We start from the raw sequence: 21259 nt of genomic DNA, 5'->3' as shown, positions 1-21259 counted from the left end.
TCACCTTACAGTTCTCCAAAGAAGGAGCACACAAAGACCAATTACATGAAAAATAAAAAACAGGCCCCCCCTCCCCGCCCCCTGTCACCACCACCCACACACAGACAAGAGGTAGCTCATATAGGAAAAGCAGTACAAATATATAACTTCCTATTTACTCTGGCTCTTAACGAAAACAAGTAAAACCTGCAAGACTGGCTACAGCTCCATTTTTGATGGGGGGTGGGGGGTGGAAACTGACTCTGTACTGTTATGTACAGAATACTTAACTGTATTGATATACACAAAACCATAAATCCCAAACCAAACACAAAACCACAAAATCAATTCCCTGTCCTGATCTGTATTCTGCTGTGAGCTCTGTGAGCTATGCTGGACTAACATACAGTGACCTTTCAATTACATCAAAACCATTAACATTTTATTAAAAATGCTTTATTAAAAACCTAAGATATAATCCCTTACATCATAAAAACACTGTCATGAGGCAGATGAAGTTCAAACGTGGATAAGATGACATCTGGAATACCATGAGCAAACTATGGCTTTCCTTCTTACGAGGGCCATCAGGACACAAGGAAAGGCCTTCAGAAAGGCACTCTACTTGCTTTCCTTTACCTTGGTTTCTCCCAGTTGTTTCCAAGGCTGGAAGCACAACTCTTATCCTCCAAAGCTAACTGGGATCTACGCATGAGAGCTAGGTAAGTATTGTCACCTGGACAGGCTGGCTGTTCAAAACATGTAGTTTTCACATTTTTCAAGTTTTAGATCTGTAGTTTTAGGTCTACACAGAGCTAATCTTATTAACCATGTAATTTTACCATCACCACTGTATGTATCCCTCTAAATAGACTTCCCATCTGCTAATGCTGACAGCTGGTCTTTGTTTAAGTTAGTTTCACGCTCTTAATGCATGTGCTGGTATTTTTGTTATGTTGCTAAGCGCTACAGAGCTCTTAACTGGTCCAAGGCACATTACTATAAAATTAGTCATACCTGTAAAGGTATCCAAGAAACAAGTTTAAATTAATAAGAAGTGTCTTTATTCTTAACTAGCAACTTCTTAAAGAGCATCAAACTTGTAAGACTGAATACCTATATCTGCTGTTGCATAATGCTGCATAAACTGTCTATGCTCTATCAAGGCCAGCCAAACTACCATACAGTACACAGTTTTCATCCCCACACTTCAGTTTTCATCCCCAGCAACTGCTATGAAAAGTGTGGTATACCATCTCACTGGTCCATAGCATGAGCAAGGTTCCAACATAAGAAAAGTTGGTGCTTCAGCTTTTTCCCATTCAACAAAACACTTACTCGTCTTCTTAGTTTCTAAACAAACAGCATTTTAGCCATATTTTGATGACCCTTAAGCATATCCTCTGATTCTGTGATGAATCAGGGCCCCATATCAGAGCATCCCACCAGAAAGGCTATGGTATTAATCATAAAATAACAAATATCAGCACTCTGTAAAGGAGGAAATGATTTCAGTTTGAAGTTATGCAATTAAATGTCAGTAAAAAATCACAAGTAACTTCACATGAACTATGTTGTTTATAAGATTACTTTTAAGCACGTTTGAGTCACCCACAAGCAGCAGTCACAAGCAATTTTTTAGAGTTACTTTTAAAAACGTTGTATGCATTTTCTTTGTTTCCCTTACACTATAGGTCCATTTAGCTTGACAGAAAGATAGTTTTTTGTTTCAGAATACCTGGGGCAAGTGACTTCTGAAGAACGGGCATATGGTATTAACAGAGCCCATACGTGAAGAGGCACAGACCAGAATTCTCCCCTGTACACTGTAAAGAAACTTTTCAATAGCTTCAGCTTTTTATGGGATCAAACACTACATACCCCAGAGTGGTACCTGTTGGATTAACACACCTGTTTCAACTCAGTGGCACAGTTGTGTGTTGTGAAACACTTAACTTACACAGAGCATGAATAAACGTGTCACGCTGCCACACAGACAAATGAAGCCACATAAATCCGTATACATGTGGGTATCTCAGTGAGGTTGAGAGTGGTTAATGAGGTTCAATATAGTCTGAATTCCTTTTTCCTTAGTCCTTTGTGATCCTGAAGCTTACTGTGGCTCCTAATAAGTCTACACTTAAGAGCAAGGGCAAGGGCAAAATGTGGATTTCTCTCTAGGAACCTTAATGTTGTTCAGACTTCCTAACAACTCTGGTCATGTATTCACCATGACCAAAACTATCCTAGATAACTGAGTACATTCAAAGTGAGCAAGGATCTGTAACATTTATTTCAGAGTACCAGATGAACTAATGTAAACATCAGACTTATTTTTTAGGACTCTTGAATGCCCTGGGAAACACTTACAGAAGAAGGAAAGAACAAGTTTCATTCTGTCTGAGGAGAAAGGAAAAGGGGGGTGTAAAGTGCACAGGAACTATCAATTCACTCCACAAGTGCACCAGTGACACCATGAATACAGCCCTTTAGATCTGAGAATTGGGACGTTAGGAGGAGGGATTAAGACAGCAGGCAAAAAGGAAGTACGCAAAATTAACTGACAAATTCACTTAAAACTCACTTAAGTGCTTCTCCTGGTAAAATACAGGCAAAAATAGAAAGGTGATAGTAAAATAGAATTACACGAAGGTAAATGATGTCCTGAACTGATAAGTTCCTTCAAAGTTTGAAAGAAACAGCACCTTCTAGATATTAAGAACTATTCAAATACAACTTTCAGAGGTCATAAAGGGCAAAAAGGGAAGACAAAGACAAGGCAAGAGTGTCTCACTGTACCACATTTTCTCTGCTCTTGGTCACCAGAGTCAATAGCATGCACAACTGAATCTGTGGGTGCTAAAAACTTACATTGGCTGCCAACAGCATTGGAATCAAACAAGATTCCATAAATACAAAGTATTTCACATGTCCTGGCTTGGCTATGGAAGGAAATCAGAGGAATAGAAAAATATGTTATTCCAAATAACCATCTCTTCGCAAAAAAAATGCAGGTGCTTTTTGAAAGATTTTTATTATTATTATTAAATATTATTAACAGTTGGTGTGTTTAGCTCTGCACTTATAAGGCTCTCTTTGCCAGCCTAGCTCTACAGTCAGGGAAGTGCAAATAACATATTTATAAACACATTAGTAAAGAAAATTCACTTGAAAAAGTAACTGAAATCTTTAAAGTTCTTTCTCAGACTCCATGTCCCCTTTTAGTCACAGCAGGTACATAACTGGCACACAGGATGTAAAGGACCTACAAAATGATCTGTCTTTAGAAAGGACACCACAATTTTCAGAGAAAATTCAGGGAATTAAGAACCATAGACATAAGGTTGGGGGGTTAAAGAAAGAAAAAAAATCAGCTTGCAGTAATTTATTAACTCACCATTAGGTTTCCATGTATTGTGGAACAAGATCTGACTTTACATGTCTTAGTGTATACACTGCCATGATTCTGAGAAGTCTGTATTTGGTATCACTCATTTAATACAACAGATCACGTTTACGTTACTGAAGCATAGATTAAACTACTTTACTTTAAATAGTTTTAGTCATTCAAGTTCAGTATTTTTTAACTCAAGGTGGTGGGTAGTGAGGAGATTTCACTCATCAAAAGCAGCCGTTGACACTACCTCCTCTTTGCTTTCTTAAAATCGATGCTTAAAATATCAGATGAATAATCTGAGTAGAATTGTGGTGCTCACAAAAAAGAGAAATATTTAAAAGGAATAGCCTGTTGCACATCCTCCAACCCTCAAACAGCAGTCAAGCTTCAGAGGTAGACAGCATGTGGAAATACTAGATAATATAATCTGAATTTCTTTTACTCACCAGTGTTCCACGTCCTTAGGTCTTGGTCAACCACTTCAGAAGACTGGCAATACCTAGAGAAATAATTGACGTAAAATGTAAGAAAGGTACAGAGCCAAAAACATTAAAACAATATTTATGATTAGTTTCTAGTGGCTAGAATGGCACAACTCCACTCACAAGAGACTATAAGCATGTGGGTAACATTTCACTACCATGACACTTTTGCTTTGCTAGTAATGTAGCATTCTGGACCTCACTCCAAACCACCAAGTCGCTAAAAAAAATATGCACGTGTGAAGGAGTAACACATAAACCACTAACCATGCTCAACATTGCATCTTCTTCTCTTCCTCTATTTTACTAATAATATGTGCCAAGTTTTGGAAATAAAAATAAAATGATTTGTATATAACATTCAAATTCATAACAATGTTTTAAAGTTAGATGTGACTTAGGAAGAACTACAAAAGTTCCTAAAACAGTGAAATAAAAAACTGAACTACGTAGCAGGCTCAACCCCTCAAGCATAAGAAGCATACATCCAGACCCCTTCCACCACCGCTCCACAGATATTTGCACAATAACAGCTACAAAAATAGAGGAGAGTAAGTACTATATTAAAAAGGAGAGAGTCTTTTTTGAGATTACATTTGTGACAAAGCAAGAAGAAACTGCACACACCTTCCATTCTCCCATCACCACAAAAGCAGTGTGCGTTTTCCTCTATTCCACAGATGGCCAACACTCAACCCAAATCCTCCCAAACAAATCTGAATGAGAAAAACACATTTGCACATTTGGTCTGTCTCTCAGGAGCTCTTTCTTATAAATTTCAAAATAGCTCAGATGAAGTTCTACAACAGTTGACAAAAACACATAAAATCTATTTCAACTAAATTAACCTTAAATTTTGCTGCACTAATTCCCTCTCTCCACCCAAAGAAAATACAACATTCTTAATTTTTAGCTACTTTCTTATTTGCACAGAGAAATGTTTCAGTGCAATTCATGGAGAGTCTTCTATACTGTATACCATGCAAGACCATTGATCTAAACTTATTTACAGTCAACAGGAGAAGCAAATAAGCTGGACACTGTTAACAGAACACAGCTATTTTGGTAACTTACCCTTGTCACATACCCTGACTTTCTACACAACAGGAACAGGGTATACTCAGGCTCCCCAGCAAAAATGGAAAAAAATAATACAGATATATCCGCTGTATCTTAAAACATCCTTTTCAAGTAGCTTTTTCTTTAGATACACTACTGTGTGATACTTCCATGTATTATATACAACAGCAAGTATTCCAATCAAAGAAATATTTACTTACTTCAGGAAAGTTTGTATGACCAATTATGTCACTATGAATAGAAATAATTCATTCAATGGGTTCTTTGTCTTTTGCTATCAATGCAGAACAGTATAAAATAATAAAAAAAAAACATACTGTTTTATAGGCGTCATTAAGGCTAGCTTCAGATATAACAGCAAAACAAGAACGGGAAAACATTTTCTTTGGGGTTATACTATTAGTAGATTAGAAACCTCTAAATTAATTACAATAAACAAGAGAGGAAAATAACAGCTTAAGATACATAATAGTTTGGTTTTTTTTTAACATGTTTTCCCATGCTATTTTCTTTTCCACTTACACAAGAAAAAAAAATTGCAGTTCTTCTAGCATTTCTCCAGTATAATCTACCAAATTTGTTCAATCTAGATCACACTATATATCTACAGACACACAATTCAAAGTTCAAAGCAGCATACCATGAAAAGCAATAAAATTTACAAGTTATTTCAATGAGAACAAAAAGATCTCATTTTTTTACACTACAAAAAACATTTCACCCAAATACACCTGCCCTGAAGTTTACACCTAATAAAACCCAGATGTACTCCTAATATGCTGCTGATCCATGTTCTTAATTCCTGTTTTCCCATCACACCACCTTAACCAAGAAAGTGGTACAGCCTAGTTTTACACATCATTAAAACATTTAAACCAAATACTACATTTTTATAATCCTAGCAATTCCCACAAAACTAAACAGAATAAATACAGCAGCATTAACAGACCTGCACTGTGAATGAAAGATCCCTCTTAGCCCATTACCTAATACAATAAGCACCTGAGAGATCAGGGAACCAAATTACCACATTTATTTAACAAGTCTTATTACTAACTGAAACAAAAGATATGCAAATTAATTTTTAGTGAAGTTATTCATTAAAGTGAGTTACATCCTACAGTGTTTATTTCACTTAAATTTAAAACTTTATTTGAAATAAGTAATATGAAACATCAGCTAGGAGTCTGATCCCACATTCACTGAAATCACTGGGAGTTCTTACCTTTGATATTAACTGTGAGGATAAAAAGACAAATTGTTTACTTTCAGGGCTGTGTAAAAGCACTTAGCAAGTCCACTTTTACAACACACTTCCTAAGTCACATCTCCATGTCACAGACAGGGACAGCAAAGCAAAAAGGCAAGTCACCCTCACACGGCAGCACTGCGAGTTACACCACAGTCAATACTTTGGACTTGCTCCATTAAACACATCACTTCTGACAACTCCAGAGCAACTGAACACCTTCCCTCATTAAGACAGCCAAACTTAGCGAGCAGCTTTGCAGTAATCCCTTCAACAAGAACATGTCCCCAGTCACCAAAAATGTCCTTGGCCCCATTTTGGACAGAAAGATGCTCTAGGTGGCTGCAGCTCGGCCACTACCATGAGTGACTAGACAAGAAGCAATTGAGAAAGCAGCTCTATCACACTCCTGTCATGGGCACAGTGACAGAATTGTGTCCCATGGACAGTCTAATGCTCATCACCAGGCACAAGAAGACACCAGGTCAACCTGTAACAGCGGGGAGCAAGCTGGGAACAGGCAGACCTGTAACACCACTCCAGCATGGTCTGTCAGCTCCAGCTGGGCTGAAACAAGCCCCTGGGCTGACAGACAAAGGTGAGGAGAGGACCCAGGGGAGGCTGAGCAGGGATGGCGAGGCCCATTAGTGCCTTCAGGGGCCCTGATATTTGTTTGCTAATTAAATACTCTTACCAGTAGCACGTTCTTCAGCAATGAACTTGAAACACTTGGTTGGCTCAGGCTATTCTTCTTCCTAAATGTCAAATGGTTTAATAAATAACAACTTCTGAAGAGTATTATTAGCATCCAAATTATTGCCCCAGATTACCACACACTGTGGCCTGCAAAATGCTAAGTTTACAAATAAAGTAGTCTACTGGCAGAAGTGGAACAGAATGACTCCAACTGAGACAGCTCAGTCATCTTCTTGTGAAGGCCTAGGGATGGTAACCTTGGAGTTTTGCAATCACATGTAAGCAAATAGCACACCACTGTATTTAATTGGTAGACAGCCCAGGACTGTCACAGAACACTGCATGGCTCTCCCTTCATGATAGAACAGAAAATTGTTATCTCACACGCATGCACACACACTCTTTAAACCAACGGCTCAGGGATTTGTTTTGTTTTCAATCCAGCATCTCTTTCTCATGCCAAAGTTATATTCAGAGTATCATCCCAGTGATGCAAGCTGTGACTATTACAATTCAATGGAAACAATCAATAAAGTTTCCAAATGGCTTTATAAAATTCCTGCACTTTTGAGTACTCCTGCACCACAACCTAATTAGTAACCTGTTTTGTGGTTTCAACTGAAATAAGAAATTCCCTTAAGCAAAATCTTCCCCTCTTCCTACCCTCACCTCCCAAAAAGCAGAATCATTTTAACATTCAAATTCCTTTACATTTAAGACAAGGTTTCTAACAGAACAACCAAACGTATAACCAGCAACCAACTTACTAAGGCATGAATAAGATTTTACAAGACCTCAAAATACACTCTCAAACTCCTCTGTGGTGCCAGGAAAACAGCACTGTATACCTTAAGCACATATTCTGTACTGGACTTATTTCCAGGCTTTCCCCTCACAGTTTTCATTTTCAGAGATGCAATAATAAATACACATTAAAAGTGGCTTATAAAATTAAAGCAACCATAGATACTAGTGACAGTTCTTAGTAACCCATGTCCAGAGAAGGGCTACGAAGCTGGTGAAGGGCCTGAAACACAAGTCCTATGGGGACAGGCTGAGGGAAATGGGGTTGTTTAGTCTGGAGAAGAGGAGGCTCAGGGCAGACCTTATTGCTCTCTACAGCTACCTGAAAGGAAGGTGTGGGGAGCTGGGGGTCAGCCCCTTCTCACAGATAATTAGCAATAGGACTAGAGGGAACGGCCTCAAGTTGCACCAGGGGAGGTTCAGGTTGGGTATTAGGAAAAATTTCTTCTCAGAAAGAGCAGTCAGGTATTGAAACAGGTTGCCCAGGGCAGTGGTGGAGTCACCGTTCCTGGAGGTGCTTAAGATGGGGTAGATGTGATACTTAGAGACATGGTTTAGTGGCAATATTGGTGGCAGGTGGACAGTTGGACTGGATGATCTTAGAGGTCTTTTCCAACATTAATGATTTTATGATGACCTTCCACCAGCACAAAGCTTCTTTTTAATCATGAAACACTTCAGTGGTTCATTTAATAACCTTGCTAAGTCACAAAACCTAGAACTTAGCCTAGTATCAGTAGAAGGAACTTGCTTTGAGGTCAAGCTATGTGGCCCACCTGAACATTATCCAGCCAGTAGGCCTATCGTGCACTCAGACTTTAATTCAAAGCTAAAAAAAAAATACTGCTTAGAACACCAACATCTTTATTGTCCCTTCAAACTTAGGATATTCTATGATTCTGTTGATGTCTTAGAACTGATTTTCAGTCTTGCAGAAACAGAAGACAAAAACCAAATGCAATACAAAGAAAAAATAAAGAAAGAAGAAACACTGGGCAAGATTCCATGTGCCTGTCTTGAGTGTTTCAGTAAACTTTTGTTATTAAAACAAAAATCCTTACTCAAGTTTTATCTGCCCAGCATTCCTTCTCTGGAGAACATCCTGCAGTTTCTACAGATGCCTGAAAATTCTTAAGTCATCTCCATCCAGCTTGCTTTTCCAAAGGAACAAATCACAGTCAGAAATGCTTCCCTTGAATATGCACCCTTGGGCTTCCTAGCCAGCAGTGTCTAACCTTTACATTTCCCAAAACAGGTATTCAACGTGCCAGAAAGTTTATGGTAATCATAAGGTCACCTCCTACAAGCTTTACTGAAACTCATGAAAGGGTGTTCATCACGAAGAACATCCATGTTGAATTAGGAAGACAGGACAGCTGAACTGATCAAGGGAGAGTTGAGAAAATATGTAATTTTGCCTTCTTTCACCTAAAAAAAAAAGTGCTAAAAATGAAATATTATTTCCTACAGTTACTGTAAGTGGTTAAAAGGTAAGAAAAAAGAAGGGATATTGAAACAACAAGCCAATGTTGGAGCAGGAACATAATAATCATAAACTAACTGTGAATGTGTCTAAGTTGCACATTAAAATTATACTTCTATACCATCTGAAAGACAAAGACTCTACTTCAGCCTTTAAAGAGAAGTGGAGACAGGAAGCGTAGTTTTATGTCAGAAGTTGATGACATGGTGAAAAGAATTGCATACAGCCTGATTGTCTGCAATACCAAGGGAACAAACTTGGAAGCTCTTCCAAAGATATGTACATTTTTAACAATATGTTAGCATACCCTTCAATCACCTCTCAGAAAGTATGTACTTAATACCTTAAAGCCACCCCATGCCCCGCTGTTAAAAGTGAGACACACATTGTAAGTTCATTTAAAATACTCTCCAAGTATTAAATGTCAAAAATGTAGTTTCTCATCTGAGCTTTACCAGCCCTACAAGGTTATGGAACTATTAGCTGTGTCCTGTTCTTTTGATTCTCAAATGCTGCAGACAACTGCATTTATTAAAAGTCCTGAATCTGCACAAGAGATCTACATTGAGTAAATTCACGAAGTCATGTTTAAAGAACACGAAATACTTGGCCATTTATGTCATTCTAGACCAAGGCTAAAAAACAAGACATAGTGGTATAAATATGTTTGTTTTTAATACGATTAGCTCTTTTGTTTTTTGTGAAGTGTATAAACAAAGTAATATCCATGAAAATAAATTTTGAAACAAAACATGAAAAACTAAGGTCAAGCAGACCTCCACAAAAACAAAGAAGGAAGAAATTGGTCAGTTCACAAAGCACAAGCAAAACAGCCTTAAAAAATCCATAGGAAAGATTTCTTTAAGGATATACAAACTTTGCTTTAGCCTTCATAGATCTCTCTACCAATTGAGCTAAGAGACAACACTTGACCAGAACATTAACAAACATATCTGAAAATACCTTCTCTTCCCTCGATTTCTCAAAACATTGCATTTTGCTATTTTATTAGCAATGAATATTTTAATTGGCATCAGACACTTCCTTGCTAACAGAATAAACCTAATGATGAATATGCAAGGTGGTGACAAGTTAAGGACCAGCCAACAAGGGAGTGAGATGCAAGGCTCACATTCCAAACCCTTGGAAGGCAGGAAAATGCATCAGTACTAATCTCATGCCCCACTCCAGGTTAGAGGGCCAAGAAAATCTGCAACTGAGTTCACAGCTCTCTTAACCCTTCAATTTGACACTACAAGTCTATTTTTAAAACTTCCACAGGAGCTCAATGACTTCCAAGAAACCACTATCAGACTCTGAAATAAGATATAATGTTGTCTGTTCAGTGAAGTTTGCTATAATTTAAGAATCAACAAATTCGTTAGTTTTGGTTTTTTTTTGGCAGATTCATGGTAGCACATTATTTCCAGTTTATGTTGGATCAAATAACTTGGAAAAAAATAATCTTCTATGTATAAATTATACATTTTAACAATAGTTTCAATTCTGCAGCAACTGAAAACATATTTTTCAAGACATATGTGCGTAGGTATGTGTGAGAGAAGGCAAACATATTGGGAAAAACTATGAAGAGCCCAGCTTCCATGAGATTTCTTATGAATTATAAACAAATTAATTCCAAAAACATGAATCAGAAAATTCCTTAAGTCTCACTGTCTGGTTGGTGCACTAATTTAAATCTGTAATTCTGTAAAGCTTTAAACTGTAAATTTGAGACCTTATCTACTAACCTTTTCTTCCCAGTAAATAGCTTTCTGAAGTCTGAAGTATTTGTATGGGCAATCTATCTTTTTAAGGGCTTTTTCCAATGCAGGCTGAGTTTCAGAACACAACAGGAGTATATTTTCTTACATAATTGTTTTCTTATGGTATTCCAGCAATTGAATATTGATTCGAAACCTCTTACAGGCAGAGCTGGCTGCTTTAAATTATTGCTTTTGAAAATGCACAGACGATATGCAGCTACTTTACTCCCCAATATCCTTTGCAGCATCAAAAGAGTTTTCAAGTTAAGGGAGAAAATTATACAGATATTACAGACATACACAATCTCTTTCATATTCATATACGTAATATATTCCGGCTCAACTCAGGTGGTCCCCAGGGGTTTTGGCTCTCTAGAAAGAGTTAAATATCTGAAACAGACACTTTTCTTATTCATTTATTAGCACTGTTTTCAAAGAACTGTTCGGAGAAAGAAGCCCAAGAAAAATGCAAATTCTCCACTCCACGCTTGACTAACAAAGCATCCAATCGTTCCCACTGAGCTCCAGTTCATTTTGTATCCACATGTAAGTGATTAAGAGTACATTGTTTGAAACTTAATTCCACATCTGTTCTTCTGTGGGACTTGGAAAACTGATGAATTTTTCTGATAATTGTTTGCAGAGAGGATAATCACAAGCATGTGTAATAGTATCCCAAAGTGTAAGGGGAAAACACCATGAGTCTAAGAAGATTTTTTTTGCTGAATATTTTTGTTTCTTTTCTAAGTAGATAAAATATATATATATTCTCAGATGGAAATGATTAATAATGGCTTGAGAAGCTATCCATTATAACTTAAAAAAAAAAAAAAAGCAAAGCCCAACTCTTCTTCCTAACAAATGTGTGGTGGTTTTTTTTGTTGTTGTTTGTTTGTTTTGTTTTAAAACATCCCAGTAGTTTACCCAGAGAGCTAAAATCCATTTTGTGGTCTGCCAGGTAACTTCAAAAAATTCTTCCAAAGTGGCAAAAGCAACAACACATAAAATATATGGCTTCTTCATAAAGCCATACAGTTATGAGAGAGCTTTCTACAGTTCAGAGAGTCAGCATCTTGTGAATGGATCACACATTTCAGTGATAAGGACGTATTTTCTTTAGATCTCTAATGAAATGTTGACAAGCACAGAAAAGTAGATAAGAACTCTTCACTGTTTTTGCTAATGTAAGTGCAGACAATATCAAAGGGTAACGGGGAATGTAAGGTTCAAGAAAGCACTTTTCCATGTGAGATGCAGTTGGATGCTAAATTTCTCATTTGCTCAAGAAATTACTGGACAAGTTAATGAAGGAAAGATCCACTGAAAGCGATTAAACACAAGCTTGCCGCCTTTGATTCAGTACATCCTTGAGATGTGGAACAATGGATGCTACAAAAGCATCAGTGTATATTTACTCTGTTCTCTAGGCCACTGGCTATCACTATATACTAGGCTAAATAAACCTCTGGTCTACTTTTTCATTTATGGCCTTATGACATTATCTTGGACCTTCGCTTGACATATATATATATAGGTCAAGCGAAGGTCCAAGATAATGGACCTTTACTTCGATAACAAGTACAAGAGTGACATTAACTGTAATGATTCAGGAAGAAATTCATAGGGATGTAACAAGGTAGCTAAAAATGCCTTAAAAAAAAAAACAAAAACTTAATGCTGAGCTTGAAGTAATAATTAGTCATCTATGAGGACATGTCAAAGAAAGGCCAAAATTTCATTCAGTCAGAGCAAACTGATGAGTCAGTTAAAGAAACCAGATACTGCTGCCAACTTGTACAATTTTATTGTGAACTTCCTGACACTTGATGATTTTGTTAGACAGCAAATGCCAGAGATACATGATTATCTCACATTTTAAGAGGTGTTTTCAAATTTTTCTCTGCACTCACTAGGACTAGAAACATGGATGACATCAGAAGCTCCCCACCCCCAAAAAAAACCCTCCAAGACCAAGAGAGTATTTCTTTTCTTTCTTTTCAGTTTTCATTGTCCTTTTTTTTTTTTTTTTTTTTCCCTTCTCCTCCTTTTTCTTTGCTGGTTCTGGCAATAGTGAAAACAAGATTAAAACTCAGAATTCCAGAATTCCCACATGTGGCCAGTTCTGAAACACTGTAACACCTCAGATGAAATAGATTAAAAACATGAATGAGAACTGGGTGGGCTTCCTGAAGCAGAGAAGTAGAAAAGACACAGGAGAAATAAAGTTCAACTAACAAACTAACAAAATACTTATAATGTGTAAAAAGACACTATTCAGAGAAGGCAAAAAGTCTGCCTTCTACAGCAAAGTAACTGCTGGATTTTAAAAGATTTCTGCTAAGCAAAATTGCTATCTTGCATTAATTAATTAAGGACTTCAATTTAAAATGTGTAGGATAACCCACTCCATAAGTCAGAAGACACAAAAAGGACCTGTTGCATATGATAGTTATATGTTTTTAATTTGATTATGTAACTTAAAGAATGCTACAAAGGAAAGATTAAAAATGCAGAGCATGTGATCAGACAGCATTGTGCTTCGGAAGAAATATTCCTACCAGATCTGTATTGAAGCTACTAAAACACTAAAAGGATAAGCAATATTGCTTGAACAACTAAAATACAACATATACCCTTATTTTTATATAAAAAGGGGTCAGCTTATGCAGGTGTGATTATCACACCAATCAACAACTGTTAATGTATTAGCCCGACTGTATCATACCCAGCTGTAGACAATAATGACTGAGTTTTATTGTCTCATTTAATATCATTTAACACTGTGAAGAATCACTGAAGGCTCCCTGCTGGTCAGGTAAGATTAGACAGTCATTAACCATCTGCAGACAAAGATCAGATGAACAAACAAAATTCCCTCCCACACCTCCAACTCCACTAATGCCAATACAGCACCAAAGTTTTCACAACTTTCTTTTCATGTGTTCTAGGCACTGGAAGACATGTACTTTTATTTATTTATTTATTTTTAAGTATGAGTATCCTCTGCCAACAGCATTTCCTAAAAAATTACAACTTTTTTTAATACTTACATGTGTGCATATGAATATGCTACACCCCTATATTTATACCCCAAAAATATAAACTTATATGCTTCAAAGATGTATACGTCTGTTTTTTTGTTTTTTTTTGTTTGTTTTTTCCTGCTAGGGTGACCAAAAGGCTAAACAAAATTCAGTACACGTAGGAGTCCCACAGGTCCCATCCACTTTGTCCTTCTGTAATTATACTAAAAGCTTGCCTGGAGTCTCTCAAGGCATCTGGAGTTGACACTTCTCCTATTTATCCAGCTAAAGAAAGGTCCTCTGCTTCTCCCCTGCCAATACCAAGAAGAATTTAATGCATCAGCAGGGACTTGAAGCCTGAAACTCTATCCAGTATTTTCATAAAACGATTCACAGACTTGCACCGACTTCTTTTGACTTAGAGCAAAGGGTTTCCATGCAGCAATTTGGAACTAGATTAATCCACTCATTTCCAGCGGGAGGAGAGCAGAGGAAGAGCACTGTAACATGCAACCACTGAACTGATTTTAACATACTGAGACAGAAGAGAAATCCCAATCAGAATGGCTTTATGCCTTCTCAAAAAGATCACAGCACCTATTTAATGCCTCCTGTGAAAAAAGTAAGGATGAACATCAAGCAACGGAACAGAAAATTAAGCTGGCAATAAAACAAAAGGGGAACCAAGAAACATGAAGAGACTCTGCTTTTCACTTTACAAGAGGAAAGCAGCTTGGAACCAAATCTTACTTCACATCAACACTCCGTGCAACAACAAAGAACCAGAGGAGGAATCAGATCAAAGGAGCGTTCATGTGCAAAGCTGAACACATTCTCTTTTTTATAACTAAAATAAAAGACAAATACATAACACAGGACACCCTTTCCTACCACATTTACTGATAAATTTGTCAAAGAAATGCTCATCCACACTTCCACTTTTATTATCCCAGCCAGTATAATAAGTACCAGCAAGGCTAGTTATTCTGCATTTAGCTTTTTGAGAATGGACTAATTTTGTGATTTAATTTTGTGATTAATGCCACTCCCACTTTTTTAAATTGCTTGCTTGTGCAAAATGGCACGTTCGCTTTTTCTGAAACTTGAGATGTCCTCCATTAACATAGGACAAAAGGCAGAAGTGTGCAAAATGTGAATTTTATTTAAAGTAAACAAAAAAGCCACATTGCAGCTTTTCTGTAAGAAATCAGAAGTTTATTCCAATCATGTAACTGTTCAAAGTAAGAGAAAACAATAGCTCTCAAACATGAAAAGAAGTGACAGAAAATGAAAAAAGAGAAGATGGAATATAGGCATTTCTTTTACTTCTACGGTGCATTTTTTTAGCCACAGAAAGCAGACAGAACTGCCATTCCTATATACAAAGTCTTATATAACATCCAGTCTTACATATTACAAAATGTCCTTTTAATTCCCAGGGCACCTACTATTGAGATCCTAAAATTCGTCTTCATCTTCCAAATTCTGAATCGAGGGCAAAAAACTATCTCAGTGATTTAGGGTTTATCAAATCTCAGTCTTAGAATCATCAGAAATATCTGAAGTAAGCAAGAAACAAGTTATGTGCAATAATCCAGAAGCACAGCAGAAAATAATCATATTACAAAGCCCTTGGTTTACACATAGTCACACATTAAGGATGGACATTAGAAACACAACTTGCAAGTAGCAGGAGAGCCGTTCTCACTATCACTAACAAATGGTATGCATCTTCACAAGTCATAGGCAACATAAATATTTCACAATCACTGAACACTCTGGAAGGAAACTAATATCCCAGAATACACACTAAAGTTTCTGCAGCTCTTTCCAGTTTTCTGGAAAAAAAGTTCAGCCAGCAAAAAGCACATTCAGGATTGTGCATACACGTACAGCATTCTAGCGTCCACATATAACAAGTCATCCATAGGAAATGCTACTTTTAAAAGTTCAGTCAATTGTGTTTCAGGTAAACATCCCTGTCTTTTCTCTTCTGAATAATTTACAGTCTTATTAAAAATACTTGATATGCTAACAGTGTTTTTAGGTAGAATAAACTCGTAAGTATTCTAATGAAAGATTCCTAATGATTAACTAAAAATCTAATTGCACAAAAAAAAAAAGAACCACAGACACTAGTATTAGCTACTGTTAATTTATTGGTATGTATTCAAGACACTTGTAACATTGCTCTCATCAGGCAACCTACTCTGGGCGTCCCTGCTTCGGCAGAGGGCTTGGACCAGATGGCCTCCGGAGGTCCCTTCCAACCTCAGCCAGTCTGCGGTTCTGTGAATTAATCTCTCATATCGCATTGCAAGATACAGTACTTCTATAAAGTGTGTTCTCAAGTTTAAAAATACTTCAAAAAGCCTGTATATCTACAACAAGTTTTTATTACTCCTGCAATCTAAACAGTTTGCTTTTACTTAATTAGATACCATTTTGGCTTTTCCAATACAAACAAAACAGTATTACCTACTATACATGCCATTTGAAGCATTTCAAAGAGGCGTAACACGTTTATTTATTTTTTTCTGTCCAATTTACTTATGCAACAGTAGAAGCATGAACTACGATTTCTCTTCTGCATTTATTAATACTGTATACACAATGAACACACGGCTACGGCAGAACACCTGGTAGAAGGGGCGCCAACAGCCCTCAGGCCACCGCCACCAGGGCTTGTGGTGTGGACCCACAGAGCACCCCCACACTCCGTCACGTAAGCTCATTGGTGAACATCCCTACAAACTGAGAGGCAAGACACCATTGGAAGAATGGGCCCTTATCTTTACAGAGTTAGATAACAGGAAAAGGTGAGTCTTTTCCCTAAATCACATGTGACAGGGCTGCAGAGACTCCAAGACTAATCTGTTATTTGGATCCTACTTATTTTAGCCTTTTGCCACTGCTGTTCAAAAGCGGTTTAGACACTAAACAAGCTATCAGATTTTAAACTCTGTCCTGCCATCCTGCCTAAGCCATGAATACAGAGACTCCCCTGCCCAGAACCTAACTTGCTGAACAGACGTGTGTTTTAATACTCAAAGTGAAATAAAGGTCTAAATAACCAAGTGTCTGAACATTGCATATTGGAGCAACATCGTTCACTGAGTCACAGCTGAAGCCATCACAACTGCAATGCCCCTGTGGTACTGTCAATAAACTGGTTTGAAGTCAATTTTTCCATTACTTTCCAGGAAAGCTAAGTGATATTTTTGATGTATGGTGGAATCTATCTACAACATTTATTCAGAGTAAACTGCCAGAGTCCTGCCATTTCCTACAAAAGAATGGAGACCTCTGCCTTTACTTTATAGGTAGTAGTACCTCAGTGTTTCTGGTACCTTCCTTTGAGGTGCTACAAAATTTAACTGAACTTTTGGAGCCCACCCTGATGGCATCCTATAACAAGATGTGCTGATTTTGACTACTACGTAGTAAGATACAAATTGATTCAGAACTGTCCACTCAATTAATTTATAATGCATTCCCTGAGTTTTCTTTGCTTTTTTCCACAGATTTTTCAAGCATATTCAAATAAAATATAGATTTTGATGCAGCACTTTGTCCTCACCTGTACTCCTCTTCCTTAGGCACCTTCTCATGGTTCTAGATGTGGACGTGGCTGCTTTTCCCACAGAGCAGCCAAATCAAAGGCAACCAGTGCCAACTGATGAGACACAGCGATGCTGCTGCACAGAAAGACACCTCAGTGGTATATCGTACTTGGGAAAACAGTCCAAGTGGTCTGGCCAGAGCAGGGATGGCTGAAGAGTCTCTGGCAGACAGAGGGGCTCAGAAACGCACACTCCTCATCCAGAAATTGCTTGCCTGCCCTGCTGGCTCCAGCAGAGCAGGAGCTGCGTGTGGCTTCTGCAGACTAAATTTCCCTTTCTTTGGGATAACAGCCTGAACTCCACCAGTGGTGGCTGAGTCCAGCCCCTCAGGAAATAAACATCTGGCTCTTGACATTGATACATGAAGGAAAACCTGCTTCTGGGTAGACAATACACAGATCTGTAATTCTGAACATTCCCAGCCTACATTTGGATTTTGGTGAAGTAAGTAACTTAAACAGCTCCAGAGACTTTACACAGCAGACATCCCAAGATCTCACGACATTTAGTTCCCAACAAGCTCTTCTTGTTTTGTTGTTGTTGTTATAACTAAGAATCAAAACCCCGTACATTTTCCAGGCTTATTTGTAAGGTTAAAAGCTTAGTAAAATTATTCACCCCATTCCTAAGTACTCGCTGCAAACCTTAAAGACAAACAGTTTATGATGGTGGCACATACTGATATTAAGCTTGGCTCTCAAAGCTTCGTGCCTAACATAATGGCTTCCTGCAAAGTCAATTAGAAGCATCTTGCTCCTGAAACGTTTTTTAATTATTATTATTACTAGTATCAAAGATCAATCAGCTGAACACTACTTCATTTTCTCCAACCACCAACCTTACTTTCTTCTTAAATAACGTACAACGTTTCCATTATCACACTACAAGCAAACTCCACAAATATTTACAGGCAGTTTTAAAAGCCTGATCAAAGAAGCTTTTTACTGGTAGTTGGTTGCCTCAACCACTTTTTTTGACAATTTTAAAAATTACATGCATCAACAATCAAGAACCTGTGAGGCCAGGGACTTAGCTTCATATAGCCTTTAGTCACAGCTGGTGTTTTTTTGTTTGTTTGTTTTTGTCTCTATCAAGTAATATAAAGATGCATATCACATTTGGCTTGTTAAAATGTGTTGCTTGCAATTATCAGCTAGCAAAAAAAAAAATGAAATTCAGAGGCAGCTGCTGCTGACAAACAAGGAAAACTGAAACCTTCTCTTTCTGCGTCTTCAAAATCACAAGCTTTATGGAGATTCTGGAAAATTTACATTCATATAAAACAAAAGTTGAATGTTATGCTACAAAAAGCATGTTCTTCATTAAAATTAGTAATCATGTCTTTTAGGTTTAACATAGTTTTGCAGCACCAAAGTTCTTAGTAGTGAATTGCTTTTAGTTCCTTTAAACCTTTAACTTATCTAATCCTATTAACTATCTACCACAGAATGATTAAATGATTAACATTCAAGAACCCTACTACTGCAGGTCTGGCTTCTTCAGTCAAAGACTTCACCAAAGATTTCACCACCAGGCTCTTACTGTTTGAAAGGCAAAGTCTTGTTTACTGAGAACATTTCAAAGTTTTGTTTAAAGTTTGTAAATTCTCCTCTACAATGCTCTTGTGAGACCCCCGCTAGAGTGCTGCGTTCAGCTCTGGGGCCCCCAGCACAAGGAGGACGTGAACATATTAGATCGAGTCCAGAGAAGGGACACAAAGATGATCAAGGGGCTGGAAAACCTCTCCTATGAAGACAGGCTAAGGGAGTTGGGGCTGTTCAACAAGAGAAGAGAAGGCTCCAGGGAGACCTTATAATAACTTTCCAATACCTAAAAGTATTGCAGAAAAGCTGGGTAGGGACTTTTTGTCAGGGAGCGTAGTAATAGACAAGGGAGAATGGCTTTAAACTAAAAGAGGGTAGGTTTAAGTTAGATATAAGGAAGACATTTTTACTATGAGGGTGGTGAAGGAACTGGAACAGGTTGCCCAGAGAAGCTGGGGATTCCCCATCCCTGGAAGTGCTCAAGACCAGCTTGGATAGGGCTTTGAGCAACCTGATCTGGTGGGAGGTGTCCCTGAAAACAGCAGGGGGGTTGAAATTAGATGGTCTTTAAGGTCCCTTCCAAAACAAACCATTCTATGATGCTATAGTTCAAAGAAATGAATGCCAAGACAAGGAAAAGCTGAAGAGTGAAAAAATGAAGTCTGATAGGCACTGCCTGAAGATGAACATAAAGCACATCCTCTGAAGCCACAGAACAACACCTGGAAGGCACTCTGAGTCTTCATGTTTGAGCAGTGATCCAACATTGCAAGGACAAGAAGAGAAGCCAAAGAGCATCTTGAAAGCAATTTTGGGGAATCTTAGACTGTTACTGATGCAGCTGTCATCCTTCTGCCTATGTGGAAGAACAACCTTGTTCAAAACTTCTTTTAAACAATAACTTCAGAGGGATATTTTTTTTCCATTTGTAACACAGATGATCTGAAGTGAAAAAAATAAATTAATAATAAAACTAAAATGCAAAAAAGAATGGAGGTGGAAGAATGTTTTAATAACTCTTGAGGATAATAAAGGAGCAACCATCTTTCTCTAATTTCCAATTTTGTTAATGCTTATATAAAAGAAATTTAATGTTTTTGTCTACATTTTTAAAAAGCTCATTATAAAAGACAGAATGCTAAGTGTGCTTAATACTCTAAGACGAAACATTAAAAAAAAAAAAGAGACCTGTGCAGGAAAGCTGTGAGGCCAACAATGAGACCAAAATACATTTCAATATTCCTACAGAACAAAAACAAAGCAAAACAAAAAGCTTTCATGGCAACTTTCAGTACCCTATTTATGAATTGATCGAGTATGTCTCTAAAGTCATCATTAACATAAATAATAATATTAAAGGAACACATATTTAAGGCTCAGGAGTGAGAAAACAAGAAATTCCTTCTAGTGCTTTTGAATATAGTCGAATACAGCTCTCTTTCCTAATGCAGCTATGCAAAGCAAAGAGATGAAGGGCACTCCTTAAAAGAGAAGGAAAGAAAAAATACCTTTAGTCCCTTATAGTTTACATTACTTATTTTATTTATAGGTTGTGCAAATTACTACCACTTAATGCAAAGCATTAACTCCTAAGGGAAAGCATGAAGGGCACACTTCCTTCACTTAAGCATTTGGGATAAGTAAGATGTTTACATTGCCCCAAACAGCTTTAAAATTCAACTATTCCACCCCATTTTACAAAAAGAAATGCATTCCTGTATTCAGTCAAAAGGATATCTGTAAATTAAGAGTATTTTCCTGGTTCAACACAATACTAATGGGATTTCCATTTGTTTCCTGTCTGAATTTTATGGAAGGATTTTTTCTGATAAATGCATCTTTCTTATTTCTGCATATTAAAAAAAAAAAATATATAAGGAATTATGTTTGCCAGACCCTCACCCAAGTGAGTGACAGGACCTTTATTCATAGACTTGCACACCACAAAAAACCATCTGGCTGAACATTCTAGTGTGCATATAGCTCGTTTTATGAGTTGTGCAGTTTAACCTAACGCTGAGTATTTTCGTTTTCTTTCCTCCCAGATTCACAGACACACGAACAATACCATGGCCACTGAAACCAATCACAACCAACCACTGCAGTGACTTCAAGAAGTCCTGTTCTACTGTT

At 37.4% G+C, this 21259-nt stretch overlaps 1 protein-coding gene across 10 annotated transcripts in view; it reads right to left on the bottom strand.

The window, feature by feature from the left end:
• LHFPL2 (LHFPL tetraspan subfamily member 2) overlaps nucleotides 1-21259 on the bottom strand; it is a 140385-nt gene that overhangs the window by 58101 nt on the left and 61025 nt on the right. For 9 of the 10 annotated variants that reach the window (XR_013943348.1, XR_013943349.1, XR_013943350.1 and 6 more), the window contains exon 2: nucleotides 3823-3875. Coding sequence is in view for 1 of the 10 variants with exons in the window: in XM_080573451.1 (XP_080429577.1) it covers nucleotides 3823-3875 (53 nt within the window). In the remaining 9 variants the exon portion in view is untranslated. Of the gene's footprint in view, nucleotides 1-3822; nucleotides 3876-6881; nucleotides 6943-21259 lie in introns of those variants that run through there. The other variant, XM_080573454.1, reaches the window with a different exon arrangement.

The sequence above is a fragment of the Anser brachyrhynchus genome (assembly GCF_964034855.1).
Source record: "Anser brachyrhynchus genome assembly, chromosome: Z".
Taxonomy (NCBI): Eukaryota; Metazoa; Chordata; class Aves; order Anseriformes; family Anatidae; genus Anser; species Anser brachyrhynchus.
Note: the sequence above shows the minus strand (reverse complement) of the source record. Positions and strands in the feature narration are given on the sequence as shown.